The sequence below is a fragment of the Rhineura floridana genome, chromosome 4, assembly GCF_030035675.1.
Source record: "Rhineura floridana isolate rRhiFlo1 chromosome 4, rRhiFlo1.hap2, whole genome shotgun sequence".
In the NCBI taxonomy this organism is placed as follows: domain Eukaryota; kingdom Metazoa; phylum Chordata; class Lepidosauria; order Squamata; family Rhineuridae; genus Rhineura; species Rhineura floridana.
In genome coordinates this window covers 210,175,035-210,201,938 of record NC_084483.1, presented here as the reverse complement: position 1 = coordinate 210,201,938, position 26,904 = coordinate 210,175,035, and the positions used below count along the sequence as shown (strand labels likewise).

At 47.1% G+C, this 26,904-nt stretch overlaps 1 protein-coding gene across 4 annotated transcripts in view; it reads right to left on the bottom strand.

Moving 5' to 3' along the window:
- Window positions 1–12,959: 12,959 nt before the first annotated feature.
- The window catches only part of KIF3C (kinesin family member 3C), a 56,907-nt gene continuing 42,962 nt past the window's right edge, over window positions 12,960–26,904 (bottom strand). The window contains exons 4-9 of one of the 4 annotated variants that reach the window (XM_061625910.1): window positions 25,462–25,580; window positions 22,251–22,370; window positions 21,329–21,455; window positions 17,847–18,022; window positions 17,098–17,187; window positions 12,960–14,318 (exon numbers count right to left, since the gene is read on the bottom strand). In XM_061625910.1, the coding sequence (XP_061481894.1) occupies window positions 14,132–14,318; window positions 17,098–17,187; window positions 17,847–18,022; window positions 21,329–21,455; window positions 22,251–22,370; window positions 25,462–25,580 (819 nt within the window). In that variant the 3' untranslated portion in view covers window positions 12,960–14,131. Of the gene's footprint in view, window positions 17,188–17,846; window positions 18,023–21,328; window positions 21,459–22,250; window positions 22,371–25,461; window positions 25,581–26,904 lie in introns of all 4 variants that reach the window. The other 3 variants (XM_061625909.1, XR_009762456.1, XM_061625911.1) reach the window with 3 other exon arrangements.

Here is a 26,904-nt window from a genome sequence, read left to right as displayed (position 1 = left end):
GGCGCTTGGCAAGGGAGGGTTCTCTACGTGAGCGGGCGAATTTCCCGTGGGAATCAGAGAGTGGTTGGTTGTGTCTCCTCCCCCCAGATCTTCGGGAGCATCCTCCACATCTGACATCTCTCCCATCTGCAGAGCTGGGGGTGTGCCCTCGAACAGCTCCCCCCCGAGTCACTCTGCACCAGGAAGGGGCCCTGGGGCTCCCCCATCTCCTGATCCAGGTCCCCCTGGGTCAGCTGGGGCTTGACACCTCCGCTGCAAGACGACTCCCTGGCCCAGCCCTAGGCTGGGGGAAGGCTCTGCATGCAGATCTTATCGACAGGTGTTGATTCCAGCTGTGCACAGGGCCAGCTCCAGGTGTTTGTGGGCACCAGGGGCAAGAGCTGCATTGACAAGGGACCCCCCCAATCCGAATGTTTACAAAATCATTCAAATGGAATTAAGAGCCTGTAATGGTGCTCCACATAAAAGTAGCAGACTGTAATAGACAAAGGAAGATAAAAACCACTCCATCAGGGTAACAAAGTTTGACTCATCCTTTCCTGGAACACTTTCCATCTCAGCTGCTCATTAACTTGTAACTAAGAACTTATACCTGAATTTGCTTATTTCCTCTTCCTTCCCAATACATTTTCCTTGTGTGTCATTTCCTTTCATATGGTAGCCCTTACTTACCCCTATCTTACCATCCCTGAGGGTAAAGACTCTGATTTGTAGTGATCTGTAATGATCAGTGATCTTTTTTTTGGGGGGGGTGACTTTGCATAAAGACTTTATATACATAAATGATGAGTGTTTGATCGAAGTATATGTCACTGCTGCCAATGGGATCGACTCCCAAAGACACTTTCATTTTGTTTTATGAAGCTTTTAACCACCACCCACATCTACAGAAGGGCTCAGGGGGAAGTCAAGGTTCTCTCTGTACCCCCATTTTACTCTCACAGGAGCCGTATGAGGGAGATAAATCATAGGCAGCCTTGCTGGGTCCATTTGAACGTGTGTGTGTGTGTGTGTGGATCCAACAGACAATATACCAATACTTTGATCTGTAGGATCAGCTACAAAGGTGGGCAAGAACTTAAGAAGTGCCTGCTGGATCAGGCTATGCATGTTCCCCCTGGAGAGATCACACACATAGTATGCTTGTGATCCTTTCCATGTTTTATTCAGAGGTCTCTGGGATTGCAATGAGATGAAAATGGAAATGAACTGCTTTCAAGTCGACCCTGACTTATGGCAACCCTATGAATAGGGATTTCATGGTAAGCAGTACTCAGAGGGGGTTTACCATTGCCTCCCTCTGAGGCTAGTCCTCCCCAGCTGGCTAGGGCCTGCTCAGCTTGCCACAGCTGCACAAGCCAGCCCCTTCCTTGTCCGCAACTGCCAGCTGGGGGGCAACTGGGCTCCTTGGGACTATGCCGCTTGCCCACGGCTGCACAGGTGGCAGGGCACGTAACCCCTGAGCCACTCCCTTTGGGGGTGATCTTTAGCTGGCCCTAGACACCCAGGAGCCACGAGCGGGGATTGGAACTCCCAGACCAGAGCTTGGAAGATTACTTTTAAAAAGTAATAAATTACAGTTACAATTACTTGGCTCAAAAAAGTAGTAATTACCGTTACGATTACAATTGCTCTGAAAGTAACTGATTACTTTACTTTTTCTCAAATGTAATCACTACAATTACATTTCAGTTGCTTTTTAAAAAAACTCCTACAAGGTGCTGGCCTTGGCTGCTGCACATCTAAGAAGCCTAAAACAATATTAAAAATAAACACACACACACAGGGGGTAGTAGAATAATCTTTTTATCCATAAGATTAACATAACGGCATAACAGAATCTCACATCCCCCCAAGCAAAGATGATACCCCAACACTTGAAATCAAATTTTACACTTGAAATGCTTTTATAATATGTTTCTGTTATGTCTCAAAAGAACAAGATGCTCAAAGAGCACGTCAGACAAGGAATGTCTTTTTATAGTCATTACGTTGCCACCAGTACTGAACAGGCATTCTACTGCATCCAGGATCTCGCAGATAGGCAAAAATTCCACCTCAGCCTCCTCCTGGTCATCACCATCATTTGCACTGGTGCCTGCAGCTTCCACTGGTTCTTTGGCCATGAACACTCTGAACACTTTCACAAAGTTGGAGCCATTGTCTGTAGTAGTGCACATAACCTTGTGGTGAATCCTGTACTGCACATGCACATCATGCAGTGCTTTTGCAAGGACATCGTATGTATGGCGCCCCTTCAGACGCTTACAAGCCAAGGCCCCGACCTCACATTTCAGTGTAGTTGGGTTGATCCAGTGGGCTGTTACCCCAAAATAACTCTTCTTGCCATTGGTCCAACAATCTGCAGTGGTTGCTATATATGCCACAGCACCCATTCGGTTTGCAAGAGTTTCTCTCATGTGGCATTAAATAATGGATACAAACTAAATAGTTAAATAAAATCCAAAAGTTCACAGATATTTATATATAAATATTGATTTTTATATTTGTAGTTTGTATTCTTCTAAGCCACTTTGGACAGGCTTTGCCCATAGAAGTGGCCTATAAATATTTAGAACAAATAAATAATAATTTTCTAAGGTGGAACATTCAGCCCTGTGGAACCCCACCACCACCTGAAATGATGCAACAGGTTTATCAATGGGCTCCTACTGGGAGAAAGGGCGGGATATAAATCTAATAAGTAAATAATAAATAAATAAAAATCACATTAGTGAGAACTAGGCCTTCACTGCGGAACCTGTGGCCCTTCAGAGACTGCTGGACTGTCCCATATTCCCTGACCATTGGCCATGCTGCTAGGGGTGATAGGAAATGGAGTCCATCAACATCACGAGGGCAGCAGATTCTCCACCCATGACTTAAATCAGCCTTTCCCAACCTGGTGTCTTCCAGATGTTTGGAATTTGGACTACAACTCCCATCAGCCTGAACCAGCGCAGAGGAAAAGCACAAGTCATGGTTATTACATTAAAGAACCCCATCACAAAACAATCAAATTGCCCCTCCCTGTAGATTTTACTGAATCAAAGTAAGTAAACAGTTAAGCTTGCAGGATCTGGCTTCTCAGTATAAATTTATTTAGGGTTTGCCTAACCCCAGGCGAAGGTTATCAGTTCTTTCTCTATGTCTGACTTTTCCCTAAGTCTTTATATCAGTCTGCCTCGTTTCCTCAGGGGCAAGAGCTTCAGTACACCAAGTCCCAATGCTTCTTTTCCCCTGACAAAGATGCTGATGCCAGTAAGAGCAGGACAGCAGGAAATTTAACAAGTTATCTCTGAGCTCTCACCATGTAAGATGTACCAGTTCTTTTGATAACAGCAACAACAAAATAAACTCTCCTGGTGTTGTCACCCTGATACAGTGCATACTGCATATCAAATCCATTTTAACATTTGAAAATGCCAGGAGATAAACTGAAAGAAAGCGCAGCATGGATCTGCTTTCCCAATCTTCATTAAAACAATGAAAGTTAGGTGGATAAATCACATGACTGTACTGTGATCACAGCATGTCCTATCAATAGTGAGCATGATTATACTATCTGCAATATGGAAGGCAAGTAACAGGCAGACCTAACTGTAAACAGGCTAACTGCAAACATTTAGGCTATTCCTATTTACCACAGACATTTCTAATTACTGTCTGTTATAATCACTTTCCCTAGTTTGCCTTAAAAAAATGTTAGTGTGTGAACACATACCAAAAGTCTTCAGTTTCCAGCCCCTTCCCAGCATCTAGAAGTTGAACTGTGAGGTGCGGCAAGGTGGCACAGGAAGAGATACAACTTGAATCTAGTGCATATGAATGTAAATGCACAATAACTAACACCAAATATCAGAGAACTGCTCAACTTCTACACACAAAACAGGTAATGAAACTGATCAACTTTTTATTATGGAATTATCAGCAAAATGTCCATCACATATACATCAATAGTCTCCATGTACCAGGCATGCTCCCTATTTTCTGCTACCTGTCTCTATATTGTGTGTTTGTGTGTGATTGCTTTTAGCTACACACCACCACTGTTCCTGCTTTGGCTTTTAGGGAGATGTCTATTTAAAAAGAGTGTACCAGTTTCCCTTTCAACCTCCTAAAGCTAACCTGTTATAGTAAATGCACCAGAAGATGTTTTGAGCTGGAGATATTTTACTTGAAACACGAACAACCTGATCTGTACTGAAAATTAAGATATTCTATTAGTCATCCTTAAGATTAAAAAATAAACTGTTAGAGATTAGTTTAGTAATATATTTGCTTCACAAGCTAGTTCAGGGCAGATAATTACAGCAAATAAACTTTTATTGTTTCAACAAAAGTAGCAAACTTAAGAGAATACAGTACAGAGCTAAATTAACAGAAAAACCTTTAGCAAAGGCAGGGTGAGTGGCTTCAGTCAGACCATGATGAAGAATAGGATATCAATGATATTTGATTTTTGTTTTCTCTCTTCCCCTGGAACATACTGGAGGCAGCAGCGAACAGTCACCTTAGAGCAGAGATGGGGAACCTCAGGCCGGATAGTTAAATGCAGCCCACAGACCCCTCTATCTGGCCCCTGGGACTCTCCCTAAACCACCCCCTGTGCATTTGTCAGGGCAGAAAAAACTCTGATCCTGCCTCTTACTCTCCTGCACAGAGGATAGAGAGCGATGTCTGGGAGCCTATAGGAAGTAGCCTACTGTACCAAGGCAAAATATATTCTGTCCACTTTTGCTTCTGGCCCCACCAACCACTGGCATGTACCCCTCCCCTCCAGGTTGCCCAGATAGGAATGCAACCCTCAGGTAGGAAAAAAAACCCTCCTCTCTTTAGTTTAGCAGGCCCAATCCTAATCATGTTTTGACTTTAAGAACATAAGAACATAAGAAGAGCCTGCTGGATCAGGCCAGTGGCCCATCTAGTCCAGCATCCTGTTCTCACAGTGGCCAACCAGGTGCCTGGGGGAAGCCCGCAAGCAGGACCCGAGTGCAAGAACACTCTCCCCTCCTGAGGCTTCCGGCAACTGGTTTTCAGAAGCATGCTGCCTCTGACTAGGGTGGCACAGCACAGCCATCACGGCTAGTAGCCATTGATAGCCCTGTCCTCCATGAATTTGTCTAATCTTCTTTTAAAGCCGTCTAAGCTGGTGGCCATTACCGCATCTTGTGGGAGCAAATTCCATAGTTTAACTATGCTCTGAGTAAAGAAGTACTTCCATTTGTCTGTCCTGAATCTTCCAACATTCAGCTTCTTTGAATGTCCACGAGTTCTAGTATTATGAGAGAGGGAGAAGAACTTTTCTCTATCCACTTTCTCAATGCCATGCATAATTTTATACACTTCTATCATGTCTCCTCTGACCCGCCTTTTCTCTAAACTAAAAAGCCCCAAATGCTGCAACCTTTCCTCGTAAGGGAGTCGCTCCATCCCCTTGATCATTCTGGTTGCCCTCTTCTGAACCTTTTCCAACTCTAGAATATCCTTTTTGAGATGAGGCGACCAGAACTGTACACAGTATTCCAAATGCGGCCGCACCATAGATTTATACAACGGCATTATGATATCGGCTGTTTTATTTTCAATACCTTTCCTAATTATCGCTAGCATGGAATTTGCCTTTTTCACAGCTACCGCACACTGGGTCGACATTTTCATTGTGCTGTCCACTACAACCCCGAGGTCTCTCTCCTGGTCGGTCACCGCCAGTTCAGACCCCATGAGTGTATATGTGAAATTCAGATTTTTTGCTCCAATATGCATAATTTTACACTTGTTTATATTGAATTGCATTTGCCATTTTTCTGCCCATTCACTCAGTTTGGAGAGGTCTTTTTGGAGCTCTTGGCAATCCCTTTTTGTTTTAACAACCCTGAACAATTTAGTGTCGTCAGCAAACTTGGCCACTTCACTGCTCACTCCTAATTCTAGGTCATTAATGAACAAGTTGAAAAGTACAGGTCCCAATACCAATCCTTGAGGGACTCCACTTTCTACAGCCCTCCATTGGGAGAACTGTCCGTTTATTCCTACTCTCTGCTTTCTGCTTCTTAACCAATTCCTTATCCACAAGAGGACCTCTCCTCTTATTCCATGACTGCTAAGCTTCCTCAGAAGCCTTTGGTGAGGTACCTTGTCAAACGCTTTTTGAAAGTCTAAGTACACTATGTCCACTGGATCACCTCTATCTATATGCTTGTTGACACTCTCAAAGAATTCTAATAGGTTACTGAGACAGGACTTTCCCTTGCAGAAGCCATGCTGGCTCTGCTTCAGCAAGGCTTGTTCTTCTATGTGCTTAGTTAATCTAGCTTTAATCATACTTTCTACCAGTTTTCCAGGGACAGAAGTTAAGCTAACTGGCCTGTAATTTCCGGGATCCCCTCTGGATCCCTTTTTGAAGATTGGCGTTACATTTGCCACTTTCCAGTCCTCAGGCACGGAGGAGGACCCAAGGGACAAGTTACATATTTTAGTTAGCAGATCAGCAATTTCACATTTGAGTTCTTTGAGAACTCTCGGATGGATGCCATCCGGGCCCGGTGATTTGTCAGTTTTTATATTGTCCATTAAGCTTAGAACTTCCTCTCTCGTTACCACTATTTGTCTCAGTTCCTCAGAATCCCTTCCTGCAAATGTTAGTTCAGGTTCAGGGATCTGCCCTATATCTTCCACTGTGAAGACAGATGCAAAGAATTCATTTAGCTTCTCTGCAATCTCCTGATCGTTCTTTAGTACACCTTTGACTCCCTTATCATCCAAGGGTCCAATTGTCTCCCTAGATGGTCTCCTGCTTTGAATGTATTTGTAGAATTTTTTGTTGTTGGTTTTTATGTTCTTAGCAATGTGCTCCTCAAATTCTTTTTTAGCATCCCTTATTGTCTTCTTGCATTTCTTTTGCCAGAGTTTGTGCTCTTTTTATTTTCTTCATTTGGACAAGACTTCAATTTTCTGAAGGAAGACTTTTTGCCTCTAATAGCTTCCTTGACTTTGCTCGTTAACCATGCTGGCATCTTCTTGGCCCTGGCGGTACCTTTTCTGATCTGCGGTATGCACTCCAGTTGAGCTTCTAATATAGTGTTTTTAAACAACTTCCAAGCATTTTCGAGTGATGTGACCCTCTGGACTTTGTTTTTCAGCTTTCTTTTTACCAATTCCCTCATTTTTGTGAAGTTTCCAATTTTGAAATCAAATGTGACCGTGTTGGATTTTCTTGGCAATTGGCCAGTTACATGTATGTTTGATATAAGTGCCACGGAAGCCATTACCCCTTGCCTCATAGTAAGGAGAGAAGATATAACTATTGACTAGGGCTAAAAAAACTTTCTCCTCCCGCCCGCATCATCTTACAAAATTCTTGAGGAGGCACTGGGAAGCCCCCTCTCCCCTCTTCTTCTTACCAGAGAGTCCATAGAGCTGTTTCTCACGCCGGAGGCTGCGACGACCAACAAAAACCACAGATGCACGAGACTAAGGCCCTTCTCCCATATTTGAGAATGTTGCTTTATCGCGCGACACACGCGCACCAGTAGGGAAGGCCGTTCATTGGCCAGGTGTCTTTTGTGAGGCTTATCACAAAAAGGCAGGGGGTGGGTGGGACGGAAAGGATGGAAGGAGAACGGATTTTTTAAAAAAAATCTATACTTGATGTAGACCTTGCACAGAAGATTAACTTGTGGGTTTACTTTGGCCGCCTGGGCGGAAGTGGAATGTGTCCATAGGCACCAGAAGAGAAAGTTTGCATTTTAACATGACCGTGATTGAACAGCAGCACGTCTTCACCACCCCCAAACAACACTAAAAACAGCGGTTTCTGTTGTAACTCAGGAATTCCTCTGTATGCAAGTTAAGATTTTTAAAAAGAATATTTTTTTTTTATAGGAACAGTGACTGCAGCTATTGTTTATAACAGACAACTCAACCCCTTATTGCCTGTACACCCTGGGCGGTCTGTTCACCAAACACAGAAGCAGAAGACGTCCGCTTGTGTGTGTGTGTGTGTGTGTGTGTGTGAGAGAGAGAGAGAGAGAGAGAGAGAGATTTTCAAGTAAAACTCAGGGGGAACAACTGGTGGGGTGGCGGCGATTGGCGGCAGCGGGGGGGGGGGATAGGCAATGGTGGCGATCAGCAGCAGCGAAGGTGGGAAATAGGACACGCGGTGGGGAAAGCAGGACGCGCAGGGGGACGCCAGGAGGTGCAGGGAGGGCACACACACACAAAATTGTCACTTACCTCCACAGCTTTTCTCATATACGTCCAAATATAACGTCAGAAACGTTACAGTTACTGCTAAAAAGTAAGGAAATTGCTAGTCGTTCTATTACTAGCAAAATGTAGTGACGTTACGCCCTCGTTACTTAAAAAGAAACAAATGACAAGTAACTCATTAAAAATAACGAGTTACTTCCAAGCTCTGCTCCTTGTGAGTGGGATGTACTGATACTGACACAGCAAACCATGCCAGGCATGGTGGCCAGTCACCTCCCAATGCTCAAGCCACAAGCAAATTGTATGTTTTTAAAGTTGGGAAAGACAGAGGAGTGCTTGCCCTTCCTTGCCTTCTATCTAAGCAAACTAAAGGAGCAGTACCCCCTGACCACACACAGCACATTCAAGCTCTCCGAGGAAGCAAACTCTTAGAAACAAACAGGTGCCTGCATTGACCGATCTAGCACTTAAGGGGTTAACAACCGGCTGTATTTAAATGACTAGAAAGATACGGATTGGGAAAGCCATACTGACAAGGATACGTGATGATCTCATGCCTCCTGGAAACCGCCTCACCTTTCCAGGCAGCCTCACAACTTGTAAGATGATGGGAAATATGACCATGACATGCACACAGCGCAAGGGCAATGCTAGCAGATCCTTTGTCTCAGTCCCATGACAATCCAGTGCAAGGAGGGCTGTTGGTCTGACTTGCTGCAAAGCTGGTCTTTACAGACACAAGTGTGTGTGTGTGTGCGTGTGTGTAGGGGGAGTCTTTCTTACACTTCTTTTTTAAATTAGTCTTTATTTTTTTAATTTGAGAATATAACAGAAAAAAGATAAAAAACATCACCAGCTGACATTAATGGTAAAACTAATTAATCCTAACTTAAATATATAAATTAATAGAGGCAGTCCATATGACCAAATAGAAATCTAAACCAATTGACAGTTAGAAGCCATGCATTCAAATGATTAAAGGGCAGTGAAATCTTCAGGCCATTGAGTAGTGGATGGTGGGTGTTTATCCTTTCACTTTGTGATATTATTATTAATTATTATTACTACTACTACTACTACTAGTAGTAGTAGTAGTAGTAGTAGTAGTAAGAAAGTAGTAGTAGTAGTAGTAGTAGTAACAATAGCCCACAGACTGGAAGTGTTCAATATACATCTCAATTCCAAAGAAAGGGGATCCCAGGGAATGGTGTAATTATCGAACAATTGCCTTAAAATCCCATACAAATAAAGTAATGCTCAAGATTCTACAACAAAGGTTCTTACCATATATGGAGCAAGAAATGCCAGACGTTCAAGCTGGATTTAGAAAGGGAAGAGGCACCAGAGATCACATCGCAAACATACATTGGATAATGGAACGGAGCAAGGAATTTCAGAAGAAAATCACCCTGTGCTTTATAGATTACAGCAAAGCCTTTGACTGTGGAGATCATGAAAAACAATGGAATGCTTTAAAAGAAATGGGGGTGCCACAGCATCTGATTGTCCTGATGCGCAACCTATACTCTGGACAAGAGGCTACTATAGGGACAGAATATGGAGAAACCGATTGGTTTCCCATCGGAAAGGGTGTGAGACAGGGGTGTATTTTATCCTCCTATTTATTTAATCTATACGCAGAACATATCATACGGAAAGCAGAACTGGACCAAGATGAAGGAGGTGTGAAAATCAGATGGAGAAATATCAGTAATATAAAATATGCAGACGATACCATACTACTGATACCATACTACTAGCAGAAACCAGTTCTGAAATGAATGCTGATGAAAGTTAAAGAGGAAAGCACAAAAGCAGGACTACAGCTCAACATCAAAAAGACTAAAGTAATGACAACAGAAGATTTCTGTAACTTTAAAGTTGACAATGAGGACATGCAACTTGTCAAGGATTATCAATATCTTGGCACAGTCATTAACCAAAATGGAGACAATAGTCGAGAAATCAGAAGAAGGCTAGGACTGGGGAGGGCAGCTGTGAGTGAACTAGAAAAGGTCCTCAAATGCATAGATGTATCACTGAACATTAAAGCCAGGATCATTCAGACCATGGTATTCCCGATCTCTATGTATGGATGTGAAAGTTGGACAGTGAAAAAAGCAGATAAGAGAAAAATCAACTCCTTTGAAATGTGGTGTTGGAGGAGACCTTTGCGCATACCATGGACTGCGAAGAAGACAAAAAATTGGGTGTTCGAACAAATTAAACCAGAACTGTCACTAGAAGCTGAAATGATGAAACTGAGGTTATCATACTTTGGACACATCATGAGAGAAGACATGATTCACTAGAAAAGACAATCATGCTGGGAAAAACAGAAGGGAGTAGAAAAAGAGGAAGGCCAAACAAGAGATGGATTGATTCCATAAAGGAAGCCACAGACCTGAACTTACAAGCTCTGAACAGGGTGGTTTATAACAGATAGTATTGGAGATTGCTGATTCATAGGGTCACCATAAGTCATCATCGACTTGAAGGCACATAACAACTACTACTACTACTACTACTAATAATAATAATAATAATAAAATTTATATCCCACCCTTCCTCCCAGAAGAAACCCAGGGTAGCAAATTATAAAACACTAAAATCATTTAAAACATCTTAAAAATATCTTTTTAAAAAAAATTTAAAACACCTTTTTTTAAAACGTTTTTAAAATATCTTAAAAGGCAATTCCAGTAGAGATGCAGACTGGGATAAGGTCTCTACTTAAAAGGCTTGTTGAAGGAGCAAGGTCTTTAGGACGTGCTGAAAAGACAACAGTGCCTGTCTAATATTTAAGGGGAGGGGATTCCAAAGGGTAGGTTTGCTGTTGTTTCACCTTGTTGTTTCACACCACTTAGAGATTTTCTAATATATATTAAGCAGTATAGAATTAGTCTAAATAAATAATAAATTGATACAGTCAAAGATCTGGAAAATTAAATCCTTCCAATCTTTCTTGCACCAATATGGTGCTGTTCCCCCTTGCATTATGCTACTGTTTGTGGCAGGAGGCTGAACACTCTTTCTGGCTCTAGTCTGCATGATCTTTAGCAAACTGCCTGCCTGGTAACAACTGGAGCACAAAAGTGCAATCCAGCCAAGGCAAGCAAAACATAAAATATAAAAACACGTGAGCTAAAGTGACAAGTGGCCTTTGGGATTTCTCTAGGTTTGACAAATGGAGAGAAATTCTGCTTGGTTTCACTCTGACCCAGTTTGTGATTATTTCAGTGGCTGCTTTGCTTCCAAGTTACCCTGGCTGAGGGACACTAAAGAGATAAGAAATTCAACAACAACATGGTGTGCCTGTTAAACGTGTTTTCATAAATGATGCCTCTTAAACTGAAAAATGTTACATCTGCTACATTATGGAAAGAGGCATTTGAAATCAAGTGTATGGTTCTAGTAAATTGAACATTTATTTTAATTTAGAAAAATGCAAAGCCTAATGGGTGAACATGAGGCTTGAAAAGCAGGTGTCTGTGTCTGTCGTTTCTCTCCACAGCCCTTTCGCTGGGTGCTTGTGGGTGACACCCCACAGCCCAACTCCCACTTGGCCAAGCCCTCCACTGAGTGAGGACCTCACGGGGCCTTGCTCGTTCTTGTGCCTCCCCACTTGTTGGTTTCTCTTAGTGTGCAGAACTCCCACCCACCCCCATCTCCCATTCTCACCAGAAATCTAGGATACCCATCAGCCCAGAAGTCTTGGGCAAGGCAGGCAACTGTGATGAAGGAATTGCATGACATTGGTGGCATGTTTTTGGAATGCTGGTCAAGCAGCAGGAACTTGATCATCCTGAATTGCAGCTGTCTTGTTTCCAAGCCAAGAGAGTACAAGTAAATATGTTCCAGACTACTTGACCCTAGATGTCTGTAGCCTGTAACAGTCTTGTTGTTTTGAATCCATCTGAGATTCAGGTACGCATCAGTTTGGCAAAGGGCGTGGGAGTTTTGCAGAGTAGAAGCAATGCAGGAGAAAAGCCACTAGGTGCCCCCACAACCCTAGCAAAAGGAGATGGATAACTGACCACGTCATTTTTCCAAGGTGCTTCTGTGGAGCAGCCATGGACTCATACTTAGAACTTGGAATTTTGAATGCTAAGAGAGATAATCCTTGGAAAATGTGAAGTAGTAGACAGAAAGAGTCACAAGACCAGCCCCCCACCACCACAAAGATACAGAGCACCACACAGTGGCTTCACCATGTGACAATGGTTGCCTGGAGCAGTCAGACCTGCTCCTCTCTCTTGCAGTCACTTTTGATGCAATCTGAAATCTCTTTTCACCTCTCAGTTAAATTAATCAGCTCATGTACTTTATGATTGTTACAAACTGCAGACCATCTTGCCCTGCCCGATAGATTTGCGCATGCCAATGTGCATGCATGCGCAAACACACTTTTTTGGTTGTTTTTATGGAGCATGTAACTTGAAGAAGAGGTCTCTAGTTAGTCCCCAATTAACAGAGCAATCCTGTGCATGTTTATGCAGAAGTAAATCCCACTGTGTTCTATGGGGCTTACTCCAGGTAAGCGTGCATCAGATCGCCGCCACAATGTATTCAGGATGCCATTGGATGCTGGCCTCGACTCTTTGCTGCTTGTGATGTGGGACTCCATTCTGGGCTTCTGATTTTGTTATGGTGGGTTGTCTGGGGCACGTATTCTGAAACACACACCCCACAGAAAGGTAGGAGATGCAAATGACTGAAACAGACTTCATTTTTCAACAATGCTCATTCCTTTATTGTCATGGCTGGGATCTGTAGAATGGTGCTGGCCCAATGCTGTCCAAGCCCGCACCAAATCAAAGCAACGATACAGAGTATTGAAGAGCTATCCATCCAGAACCAGAGTGGGTGCAGAACAACCACCTCTGCCAGCACATTATGTATAATATATCTATGCTTAATATGTCCTGTATATTCATATGTATAGAGCAACAAGCATAACCCACCACACACCAACTTTTGACTTCCTAAGTAAATCACCACCACAGCAGCAGGCACAAAGATTTTGGTCCCAGTCAAGGCCCTCATCTTGCCAATCAACCAGCCCTTCCACTTTTCAGCCCCCTCTGGAATCCCCCCCGTCACCCACATTAGGTGGCAATTCCATAGTTATCCCTGGGTGGCACACACCCACACAACATACACACCCAACACATACATTCATATGTAAATACAGACTTGCCAACATACAAAGAACAAAGGACATCAGAAATCTACATCGGAGGTTGTCAGTAATGCAGCAAGGCCCTGGGAGCAACCTGGCCAGTTCTACAGAGGCAGGAGGGATACCGCCACTAACTGGCTCTTGCCTTAAACAAGTCTTTCTTTACAACTGTCCTTGGGTTTTGTGCTAGGAAAAGTATCTGAGGCTACGGGCAGCACAGCAGTGGACTGAGAAATGGAGAGATCTTCAGATGCAGAATATGTGGGCAGGAGTTAAAGGAGGACTTTGGTGTAAAAAAAAAGTAGCTTGTTGGACCCCTTGTTTGCACCACCGCTGAGAAAGGGCTAGCCGTAGTTAACTCTCCCGTGATGCCCCCAAATCCCTAAAGCCAAAATATGTAGTGAAGGAAGTATCTCCTGCACCCCTAGACACACCTGCATCCATTTCCAGTCCAGTTTGGATGGGAAGAATTCTGTTCTGAGTGTATTTTCCACGGTGACGGCCACGCTCGTCTTTGGGATGGTGTAGAACACGGTTCCTTGGGGAGAACGAATGTCTCCAGATTTTGAAACTGGGACGGATGAATCTCCTTTTTTCTGGCAGATCTCCAGAAAACACACTTTTACAATGCATGGTAAACAAAGTCCAAAGGACAGAAAGCCCAGTTATCAACACATCCAAGAAGACGGCGGGATTGTCTTGAGACTGCAGATGAGCCTACAGAGGCAGGGTTGGCCTTTAAATGTCCCAGCTGCCCTCGTGCTGTGTGTGGCTGTTGTGCTGTGAAGTTCCATCTGTGCTTGATCCTGGTTGCAGAGCCACACACAGATCTCTTGCGTTTACGAGACTGGAAATCAAAGGCGTCGACCTCCACTTATGGACAGGTGAAGAAACGAGTGACAAGGGCCTTATTCTAGCTGTTGGACTAAAGAGATACATGGTCTTCAGTAAGTGGCCTAAGAGCCACACAAGCCCTCCTGACCCTCTCTGACTGGCCTACCAAACCTCTTCCACTTCCCCATCTATGGTCCCATGGGAAGGGCAGTATAGCTCAGTGGTACAGCACCTGCTTGGCATGCAGAAGATCCCAGGTTCATTCCCCAACAGCACCTCCAGGTACGGCTGGGAAAGCCTCCCTGCCTGAAACGCTGGACAGCTGCTGCCAGCCAGTGTAGACTATACTGAAGTACATGGCCACTGGTATGGCTCAGTATAAGGCGTGCTCCTGTGTTCCTACAGCTTCCACAGCTTTCTCTGCTGCTTCTGGTGTCTGACTGGCCACTGTGATTTCTCAGGCATGTGAAGGGCCCCAAGGAATCCTGGGAGGCAAGCATAACTGGACTGCCAAGAGCGACTACACACAGCTAGTGCACAGAATGGATCAGGAGAGCACCCGGGGGAGCCGGTCAAGGACTGACTGCCACAACACACTGTGAGATTACATAGGAAGGCCACATGGCATCTGCACAACGGCCTCTGCACAACCTTTTGTGCAGCATGACAGGTGCTTGATAGAAAACAGGCTGCTGCTCTTAGCATGCCACAATCAGATCTTAGAATCAGATCTTAGGTCCCCGTGCTCCATGTCCATGAATTGGGAACGGCTGCCCCCACCACCACCCACCACCACCTTTATACTTACAATCTCATGACACAGTTTAGGATCCCTGCTTTATCTAGGAGCAGCCACTGTAAGGGTGGGAAGGATTTGTTCTCCCATCCCCTCAGCTGTTGAAGCCAGTTGGAGGATCCTGAGCAAGAGATGGAAAAGCCACAGAATCCTTGGCCAGAACTATACCAGCAAGGGAAGGCAAGGTGGAAAAGGAAACGGAGGAAGTCAGGCTGACCGAGGGCGATCAAATGTTTCATGCTGTGCAGCTTGTTATCTCTCAGGCTGACTTCACAGGACTGCCCGGCTAGGAGCATCAGAAACTGCCCTTCTGCAGAGTCAAACCATTGGTCCATCTAGCTTAGTGCTGGTGACATTGGCATAAAATTGCTCTGTAGGGTTTCAGGCAGGGGTCCTTCTCACACGGCACCTGGGGCCTTCTGCATGCCAAGCAGGTGCTCTGCCACTAAGTCACAGCCTTTCCCCAGCTCAGCACCACAGCCGCCTTTTTGCTGTCTGCTGCCTTGCCCTTCCTTTGGATTCTGGCCTCATACCACAGACAGTGAAAAAGCCCTCCTGCAGACACTGAACAGAGCATTCGGGGCTTCCTCCCTGTCCCTTCCCCAAGAAAGGGGGCCACATCAGGCCTGCCAAAGCACTTCTGCTGGCTTGCCCCTCCCGATGCACCTCTCACGCCCTTGCCCTTGTGCCTCTCTCTGCTAGTGGCCGAGTCCTGGACGCCAGCACATTATTCATGAACAGCATCACAAGGTCAGGTGGCAGCCAAGTGCTGGCAGCTACTGCAACAGGCAGCGGGCTCAGGGTCCAAGGGACACCCCCACCCTACAGCTAAACATAGGCTGCAGCCCCCTCACCTTATTTCTAGGAATTTTTCTCCAGAGGGCCAATTTTAGGGTTGGCCACACAGCTAGCTAACTACAAGCCAAATGCAAATGGCGCTGCACACAGAGGCACGCAGAGGCACTGAACGTGAGGAAAGAGCAGCGTGTGGTAGAGTTTGGTTTGGTTTTGTGGTGGGATATTCCACCTTGCTCCCTCCCTTCCTCTCTGATTTTCCAGCCTCCCCCTCCTGACCTCACCATGGCCCCAGGAAGCCCTAATCACCACTAGCTGGATGCTGCATCAAATCTGCCTGTCCCAGTTGCCACTGCAAGAGCCTTCGTGCAAAGAGGCGCCATTCCCTCTGCCCTCTCTGGGGAACCGGGTGCTCTGTCTGCCTCCCCTCATGCTTGGCTCTTCACTGCAGCATAAGGAGTGCTCCTGTCCTGGAGAGTACACCAACCATGTCAGTGTCTACAGTCGCGTGGGAGGGACCGAGGGCCACCCTGACCATTGCCTGAAGCTGGTGAGAAGGTTTCCTAGAATCTCAAGGATGTGTCTGTCAACCCCTCCCAGCTCTGCTTGCATATTCAGTGCTCCGGCCATCTCTGTGCAACATGGAGACAGTTCTGTGGGGGTGAACAGAAGGCGAAATGGGGCCAACGCTTCTGGTGCAGGAACAGAGGGAATCCCATGGCTGGTGAGATCAAGTCCTGCCAGCTCTATCCAGCCACGCCATGTAGCAGACACTGCAAAGCAGGCTATGACTTCTGAGGCCCCGCTGGGAGCTGTGAACTGCTGTTGGAGCTGAGTGCAGATTGCTCACCCTCCCCATGTTCCAAACAGTTCTCCATCGTGAGCTCAGAACATCAGCGGGGTGAAGAAAAAGCAACAGTCTTCTAGCAACATTGTGCGTTGTGCAGCTGCGCCAACAATGGCAGGTGAGCCATCAGCGCTATGCCCTCCATCATCTGAGGGTGCCGCTCAGCTTGAAGGCCCGCATCGTTACAAAGACACATCATAAATAAATATGTTAAATAAATAGAGTGACAGATCCCCCGGAAAGGGCAGGGGATTCAGGCCCCCAGGAGCTGTCAGCTCATACAGACACACACACACACACACAAGAAGTAGCTAAAGACAAAGATGAATTAGTGCAGGGGACGCCCATCCCTGGAGGCAGCCAGTGGAGGGGCAGGAGTGCAGTCCTCCGTGTGTGAAGGGACGGACCAGGGGAGGGCCGGCGGGGCATTACTCGTGAGCCAGTGTTGTGGAGGGGTTCTGTGAGCTGGCGGCAAGGGACACATGTGTCGTTGATGACGGCAGGGAACGAGGAGCCTGGCACCTGAGGGCGAGATGGAAAAAGAGAAAGAAATTGTGGGCTCATGTATTCCTCTTCCTATCCTCCCTGCCAAAACGCCCCACATCCTTCCAGCCATTTTTTCTTTCCATTTCATAAGAACCCACAAACTGCCACCAGTGATCCACCCAGACTCCACAGTCTAACTTCCCAGATGCCAGAGGAAAGTTTGGAGAGAGAGAGGACATCATCAAGCTGTTGTCCCATTGCTGTAATCCCCAGAATCTGAAGGAAGGCCTAAGTCAGCACATGGTTTTCTGTTGCTTATGCAGAGCATCCAAGGGCCTGACTGGCTTGCATGTGGCACCACCCCTTCCAAGTCAGGCCAGCTGCCAGTCCCGCAGGTTCTGTTAGTGACTGGTGACCACTCCATTGCTACTGCTTGACCAGCCCTCCTCAGCCTTCTCTCCATGGCCCATTCCTAACTGTCCTACTTAGCCAACCACTGTAACACAGCAAACCTTGCTATACCTTGAACCTCACTGGTAGCACTAGAACATAAGCTCCAAATGGGAGAATATCTGCCCATCAAATTCACTTCCCACTGTGCAGATGAGCACTCAATAAACTCTTCCCTCTCACCATTAAATGCATGCCTGCACACACCCACACACACCCACACCCTTGCTCTCTCGCTCACTCACCAAGACCGCGACTTCCGCACCCGGGATGCAGCAGGCCGCTCCAGCAGGCTGTCGAGGCGCATGAGCCTCTCCAGGTGCAGCGCTCGTGGGTCATGCTCACTTGGGTCCCGTGTGATTTCAAACTCAAATACAGCTGGTGGGGATACGTCCAGCTCCAGGAACATGATGTTCTCAGCCTGTAGCGAAATTAGGGGAGGAAATGCAGAAGGATGTGGACAGAAAGGAGAGGCCAGTTTGCCATGAAGCTGGAGCAGAGCATGCAAATTCAACACATCCACACAACATATACCAAGAAAGGGATTTGGCCTCTGGGGGGAGATAACAAGCGGAGTCCCCCAGGGCTTAGTCCTGGCCCTATTAACGACTTGGATGAGGAGGGGCAGGGAATGCTTATCAGATTTGCAGATGATACAGAATTGAAGGGATAGCTAATACCGTGGAAGATAGAAACAACATTCAAAGGGATCTTGATAGGCTGGAGCATTGGGCTGAAAACAACAGAATGAAATTTAACAGGGATAAGTGCAAAGTTCTACACCCAGGAAAAAGAAACCAACTGCACAGTTATAAGATGGGGGATACTTGGCTCAGCAATACAACTTGAGAGAAGGATCTTGGGATTGTTGTTGATCACAAGCTGAATATGAGCTAACAGTGTGATGTGGCTGCACAAAAGGCAAATGCTATTTTAGGATGCATTAACAGAAATATAGTTTCCATATCACGTGAAGTATTGGTTTCCCTCTATTCGGCACTGGTTAGGCCTCAACGAGAACTGTGTCCAGTTCTGGACACTGCACTTTCAGAAGGATGCAGACAAACTAGAAAGGGTTCAGAGGAGGGCAACAAGGATTATTAGGGGACTGGAAACAAAGCCCTATGAGGAGAGACTGAAAGAACTGGGCATGCTGAGCCTTGAGAAAAGAAGACTGAAAGGAGATCTGATTTTATTTATTTATTTATTTATTTATTTATTCATTCATTCATTCATTCATTCATTTCCTGCCTCTCCTCCCAGGAGGAGCCCGGGGCGGCAAACAAAAACACTAAAAGACACTATAAAACATCTTAAAAACAAAAGACTTTAAAACTATCAAAAAATATTTTTAAAGATATATTAAAACAAAGTATCTTTAGAAACATCTTAAATCAATTCCAACACAGCCTGAAATAATGTCTCTACTTAAAAGGCTTGTTGAAAGAGGAAAGTCTTCAGGAGACATCAAAAAGATAACAGAGACTGTGCTTGTCTAATATTTAAGGGGAGGGAATTCCACAGGGTAGGTGCTGCCACACTAAAGGTCCGTTTCTTATGTTGTGCAGAACGGACCTCCTGATAAGATGGTATCTGCAGGAGGCCCTCACCTGCGGAGCGCAGTGATCGACTGGGTATGTAAGGGGTAAGACGGTCTTTCAGGTATCCTGCTCCCGAGCTGTATAGGGCTTTGTGCACCAGAACTAGAACCTTGAACTTGGCCAGGTAGCAAATGGGCAGCCAGTGTAATTCTTTCAGCAGTGGTGTGACATGTAGGCGATATCCTGCCCCAGTGAGCAGTCGCACCACCACATTTTGCACCAGCTGCAGCTTCCGGACCAACCTCAAGGGCAGCCCCTCATGCAGCGCATTACAGCAATCCAGCCTGGAGGTTGCCAGTGCATTCCCCTCTATTTCTCACTGGTTAGGCCTCATCTTGAGTACTGCATCCAGTTCTGGACACTGCACTCTAAGAAGGATGCAGGGAAACTAGAAAAGGTTCAGAGGAGGGCAACAAGGATGATTGGGACTGGAAATGAAGCCCTGTGAGGAGAGACTGAAAGAACTGGGCATGTTTAGCCTGGAGACAGGGTTGGATTATCCATTAGGCTTAGTAGGCTGAAGCCTAGGGGCCCGAAGCTCTTGGGGGCCCGTGGGGCACTGGCCCAAGGGCCCCTGGAGCTACAGGGGGCCCTCCGCTCTCCTTCCGCGATCTGCGGAAGCATCCGCGGACCGCCATCCCCCCACTATCCCCCCGCTTTACCCACCTTTCCGTTGTTTTTTGCGGCGTGCAGATTTGCCATCAATAAAGACAGCGGCCGAGGTTTCCTTAAGGTGCTGAAGCCTCTGCCACCATCTTGGCTGATGGCACACATGCGTGCTACATGCACGCGTTGCTGCCATCAACAAAGATGGCGGCAGAGGCTTCAGCTCCTTAGGGAAACCTCTGCCGCCATCTTAATTAATGGCAAACCTGTGCGCGCCGCAAAAAACAACGGAAAGGTAAGTGAAGCGTGGGGATAGGGGGGCCCAAACACCAATCAGCCTGGGGGCCCTCCTCAGCTTAATCCGGCCCTGCCTGGAGAAGAGAAGACTGAGGGGAGATATGATAGCACCCTTCAAGTACATGAAAGGTTGCCACACAGAGGAGGGCCGGGATCTCTTCTCGATTGTCCCAGAGTGCAGGACACGGAATAATAGGCTCAAGTTATAGGAAGCCAGATTTCGACAGGACATCAGGAAAAACCTCCTAACTGTTAGAACCATACGACAATGGAACCAATTGCCTAGAGAGAGTGGGCTCTCTGACACTGGAGGCATTCAAGAGGCAGCTGGACAGCCATCTGTCGGGGATGCTTTGATTTGGATTCCTGAGCAGGGGGTTGGACTTGATGACCTTATAGGCCCCTTCCAACTCTATGATTCCATGAACAGCACTTCCACGTTGTTTGCCCCTAGCACTGCTCTTTGAACCTCTGAAAACCCAACACTAGAGGGAGGGGACCTGTCAAAACTGGCCCACCAGGGATCCAGGAGATAAGGTTCTGGCTCATCAGCCAGAAAATGTTCCCCATTCCTGCCCCAAATTATCTGGGTCCTTGACCCCTTACAGACCATCTTCTCCCATATGAACCTGCCCACATGTTAAGATGTTGTCTGGAGTCCCTCCGCTATCAGGAACTCTCTGGAGCAAGATCTTCTCAGCAACTGCAAGAGAGTTATGGAAATCCCTCCCTAGGAGGTGCAGTCCATCAGAGCTTGGAAAAGTTGCTTTTTTTGAACTACAGCTCCCATCAGCCCAATCCACTGCCCATGCTGGCTGGGGCTGATGGGAGTTGTAGTTCAAAACAGTAACTTTCCCAAGCTCTGCGTTCCACTCACTCCTTGCTCATCTCCAGACACTGGACAGGGGTGGTGCTTCATCGGGGGCCTTTGGGACTCTCCAACTCTGCATTTCCCAGGTTTGCTGTTCATACTTATCATATCATACTGCTAAATTGAATTAGTGGTCAGTTGCCTCTTGGGTCTGCTGTTAGTTTTATTGTATTCTTGGGTTTGATTGCTATTTACTTCTGTGTTACCTTGTCAATTTTCCCCAGAACCAAGCATTTAAATCAATCAGTCAACCTGTGGGTGGGGCTTGCTATGTGACCAGCAAGGTTGGGGGACCCCTCCCCTCCAGCAGGCACCATTTCCTCACTCCCTCCTCAAAAGCCGTTTAGCTCACCCGGTAGCGAGGATGGGAGCCCATTGACATGGCTAGGCGAGCGTATTGGCTAATTGGCCTCTTGTATCCCACTGCCGAGGTAGGCCGCTTCTTCATCTGGGTACCGGTAGTGGTGGTGGTGCTGCTGCTGCTGGTGTGAGGAGATGAATGAAGAACGCGCATGGATTTACTCAAGACAAGCAATGAAAGACACAGGACAGAAGGCTTAATGCACTGAGCATCTCTGCGACTGTGTGCCCGAGTTGAAGGGCATTCCTTCCTGCTTTGCCCCGTCTAAAACTGGCACTTCTTCTACCTAAGCTCTTCATTTATCCTCATCAGCAGGTAATCTCCAGCCTCACCTTCGCACGCATTTTACTTAACACAAACCTAAGGACAAAGGAAGGTGTGGAGTGGGGATATTTTTGCAGGGGAGGGAAGCAGGGCTCTGGCTGTCCTCTAAAGGGTCTTCTTCTCTAAGGTGCTCCTGTCTACTTCAGGGGTTGGTTTGTGGCATATCTGTGGATTTGGGGTTGAAAGTGGGAGACTACCCCTTCATTATATTAAATATTCATATTAATTTTAATTGCATTTTTATTGCTCCTTATACTGTTTTATTGTGCTGCAATTTGAATTCCATGGAGCACAAATGGAGATGCATATAAAATATAAGACAGACAAGAAGCAATAAACATGCCATTAAAAGTCATACAGCATCTAGCACATTTCAATTGCGACAACAGACAGAAAAACCATTAAGTGGTTGCCAAGACCACCAGCAATTTTCAAGTGGGGGGAGAACCCCTGGCCCAGCCTACAGACGTAAACTGACTTGAGCGCTGCCTTCACCGTCACAGCTCCAGCTGAGGAACCCAGCAGGGGGAGCAGCCATCCGGCCCTTGCCGTCAGGCCCTCCTCCTGCCCGCCCGCCCGCCCAACCTACCTTCCTGGAGTCAGCACCAAGGGCTGGAACTTCCACTGGTCCTCCTCACAATCGAAGTAGAGGCGGTTCATGATTTTGTTCTTCTCCTCAGGGGGGATGAAGTTTTCAATGATCAAGTATCTGAGCAAAGATGGAAGGGGCAGTGTCAGGAGGAAGAAGGTTGCCCCAGGGGGAAAAAGGAGGGCCGGGTGGGGATTTCTGAGCAGGCTGCCCCATATGACTGAGAAAAGAAAGTGGTCACAGCTTGGTGCCGGGGTGGGGTGCAGGGGTGGGTGGGAGGTATGAAGGCAGACGGGTGGCAGCATCTTCACATTATTAATCATTCTGAAATGTGTAACCCTTTTACTAGTCCATGCCACTTACGCCAGTCGAGGTGTCCGCTTGGCCACTGTCAGGAGAGGAGGCTGGAGGAGATGGGCCCCCATTTGGCCTGATCCAGCCGTGCCAGATGGGCATTTGGCCTGATCCAACGGCAAGGCTCTTATGCTCTTACATTTTAGGTCAAACCATCCCTTCCAAGAAGCTCAGCTAAAATGGTTTGACATCATCTGCATTGTGGCAACAGCCTGGTCTTCAAAGCTCCTGCACCCCCACCTCTCTCTCTCTCTGTTCACACACACATACATCCCTGGAGCAACAGCCTCCCTCCCCCTCTCAACGCATCCACCTGGCTTTTCCCCTTCCTTCAAGTCCTCTCCACAGACTCTCTTCCTTGGAGCCTGTTGTGACCCAGGTTGGGAAAAGCCAGACTCTGACATTGAGGACTGGGGCGATGAGCTGGGGGAAGGGACCACAGAGCACGCACATCCCTGTCACTGACAGCTCAACTCCCCCCGATTCTGCCCCCCCTGCTGAAGTGCAACCAGAACTGTCAAAGACTGCCTGGTTGGAGACTGCTCCGTCAGACTCGCCCCCAGTGCCTGCACCCATGTCAGAGGCACCGCCTACTCCACCTGGTGTTTCCCAGCCAGGCGCCCCACAGCTTGCCACGGTTGAGCAAGCAGACTGCCCACAACTCTCGGAGGAGGAAGCTGAGAGCCAGCCTCCTTCACCCTGCGCTCGGCGTTGGGTGAAGCGGGAGATTCAACAGACGTTGAGGGGGAGCCAACGTTTACACGTGACAGCCAAGCCTACTTAAGTTGGCTCACGGGAGGGGTTCATTGCTGAGTCAACATCGGAGCGCTGCAAAGTCATGCTTAGTCAGAGTTAGCCAGGGCAAAAGTTCCTAGAAAGCTTAAGTTAGGTTAATGAGGCACACTGCTTTTGATGTGACTGTAACTTTAATAAAAAGAGAAAAAAATCACAGCCGCGTCTGAGACTAGATCTCTCGACTTTGGCCAGGACAGAGCTGTCGTGGGACCCTCGTCTCCCTCTATCCTTCCACTTACACCCGACTCTCTGCATCCCAACATTGCTACTCACTGGGGACCCCCAGCATGATCCCCTCCCATCCAGAGGCAGCCTTGCAATGAGACAAGATGAGACGCCTGCCTCATCTGGTGGACTCAGGGTACCAGGAGCAGGGGGCGGGGGGGAGAGGGACATAGAGAGACCTAACCTATAGGGCACAGCCCACTGGGAAGTTCCCCTGTGCAAGCCTTGCTGACATGACTGGGTGCTGCGCAAGAGAGCGAGACTGTCCCGGCAGACTGTAGCCTGTGGTGGTCAGAGAGAAGCCATTTGGGGTTTGCTGCCTCAGGCACCAAAATGTCTTGGGCCTATCCCACCCACATTCCTCTCCGGGCCATCCACCTAGAATCTGGCTACTGTGTGACCGCTCAGAAGGGCTGTGGTTCAGTGCCAGAGCACCTGTTTTGCGTGCAGAAGGTCTCAAGTTCAACCCCCAAGATCTTCAGGTAGGGCTCAGAATGCTCCCTGTTTGAAACCCTGGAGAGCTGCTGCCAATCTGTGTGGACAATACTGAGCTAGGTGGGCCAGCATCCTGACTCCACAGAAGCAGCTTCCCAGGGTCACTTCTGTGTTCTGTGCAGGCTTCGGCACGTGTTGTGGGTCCCATGCAAACGTTGCAGGATCAGACACCAAAGAGCGAGGTGGAGCGAGGAGGCATGAATGGCAGAGATCGTGTAGGAAGAGGATGGGTTGCCTGGGCTAGGGAGATGGAGGCAGAGAGGAAGAAGGGGATGACCTCCATGACCGCATGGCAGCCTTCCCAAACCGGGAGCCCTCCAGAGGTCCCTGGCCGCAGTCCTATCCTCCTCCTCTCTCCCGCCCAACAGACGGAGCTCAGAGACTCGCCTTGTAGTCCAAAACATCTGGAGGGCCCAGGGTTGGGCAAGGCTGCCATTTTGGCACAGAAAAAGCTTTTTCTCTGTCAGTTTCCCCATGGTTGGTGTAAAGAAGACCATCTGCTGGGTGGAACTGAGGGGGATGCCTCTCCCCACAGGAGCCGCCCTGCCTGCAGTTAAAGGCACTAGGAGGAGACCTTGCTCCAACCTCCCCCCCCCCGCTCTTAAGAGAGGCATCACCTGGCAGAGGTGGGAGTTTTCCAGGGCTTTCCCTAGGGATGCCCCCAAATGCCAAAACCTGTTTTAATTTTAGGGGAGAAAAGATAAAAGCCGCCTTCTCTAGGGTAAAATTTTCATCCATAATTTGATTGTTTATCATTTTTAAGCATTTTTGAGCTGTTTTAAATTGTGCCATTTTTGTATATTGATTTTATTTGGGATGCTGTTCACGACTTTGAAGAAAAATCGTATATAAACAGATGATGATGATGAAGATGATGATCATGGTGATCACCACCATCGTCATCATTGTAATCTTGTGATGGCATTAACCCCATCGAAAGAGTCACATGTGAACCCCTCCCAGGTGGGCGGCAGGTGGCAGGGACCTTGACCTGGTGGCGCTGGAAGCAGGAGGCAGGCTCCTTGCTCTCCACACCAGAGCAGAGAGAGCAATTGGACGGCCACCTGCTGCATTTCAGCGCCCCCTCCATGGATGGCCAGGAGCAGGTCCTGCAGCTTCCAGCTTAACAGGTGTCAGGCGACAGTCAGGGACCAATAATGGCCCACCTGCTCCTCAAAAGCTGTTGATTCTGGCTTGGCTCCTCCAACCTGCACAACTCTTTATTCGGGCAGCGGCAGAGTCGTCTGACAAGGGCCCCAGTCTGCCAGCAGCTGGCAGGGGCACAAGCAGGGAGCGAGGAGGGCTCCCCCTCCCGTGGGCCCTGCCCTGCCAAGGCACCTACTTCAGCTTGAGCTCTCGGGTCTGCTCGTTCTGGGCCTCTTCCAGGTCCTGCCGCACTCGGATGTATTCATCGTGCTGGTCCTGGATCTCTGCCTTCACGGCCTGGAGCTTGGCATAGAGCTGCCGTGGCAAGAAAAGAGAAAACAGCCACTGGCACTCTCTCCATGCAGGGGTGCAATGCCCCAAAGCACAGCAGCCGGAGGGACAAACTACGCGTGGCACTGAATGCATCGGTTGGGTCTGCATCAGTCTTTTTGCAAGGAGAAAGAAAAAGCAGCCACTTTGGGGGGGGGGCGTTAGTGGCATCTCCCCTCCTGAGCCAAACAGCAGCCTCAGGAAGCGCAATTTACACAAGGGCTCTGGCTCTGGCAGAAAGGGTTAACTCCACCCCCTTCTTGCAAACCCCCAAGGATGCTGTTTATTTATAATTGTAGAAAGATTCATGTAACTTTGGTCACATCATTTACAGCACATTCAAAGCATGTGCCTTCCCCCAAAGAAACCTGGGAACTCTGTGTGTGAGTGCTTGTGTGTGTGCGTACACAGGCCGTAATTCAGAGGGCTTCTGTCATACTCTGGTATCACACCAAGAAAGAACTCAGGTTGTGGCTCTGCAGTTAGAAGCTGGTCCTGTTCCCAGTGGCTGCGAGATTTCCTGTGGGTTAAACTGCAATCTGAGGCAGAGTTGTGAAGGGGAGGTGCTATCTTGCGGATGCAGAGAACAGACTACACCAGGGCTGTGCTGTGTCTGCACAGGGTACACACACCAGATGTTTAATGCATACTCAAAGGCCATCCCCCCAGAGAATCCTGGAAACTGTAGTTTACCCCTCACAGAGCTACAATTCCCAGCACCCTTTACAAGCTACAGTTCCCAGGATTCTTGGAGAGGGGTGCTAACGTATGGCGATTATTATTATTATTATTATTATTATTTATTAGATTTATATCCCGCCCTTCCTCATGGCAGGAGCCAAGGGCTGCAAACAAAAGCACTAAAAAACACACTGAAACATCATAAAAACAGACTTTAAAATATATCAAAAATATCTGTTTGTATGCATAATGCATGATGCATTTTATGTATTTTAATTTACTGTAATGTTCTATGTTTTATTGTGTATTTTATTATATATGTGTGCGATTTTATTGTAGCCGCCATGAGTGCCCTGTTTTAGGGTAGAAAGGCGAGATAGAAATATTTTAAATAAATAAATAAATAAAATATTACAACAAAACATCCTTAAAAACATATTAAAATAAAACATCTTTAAGAAAGCTTTTTACAAAAACCTTTAAAAACATATTAAAAAGTAATTCCAACACAGATGCAGACCCACAATGCCCCCGTTAGGGGATATCCCAGCTGTCATAACAATATTTGACTAGTAAGTGATCATGAGGAGAGACCGAATGGGAGATCTCTCCTCCGCCTTACCTGTGA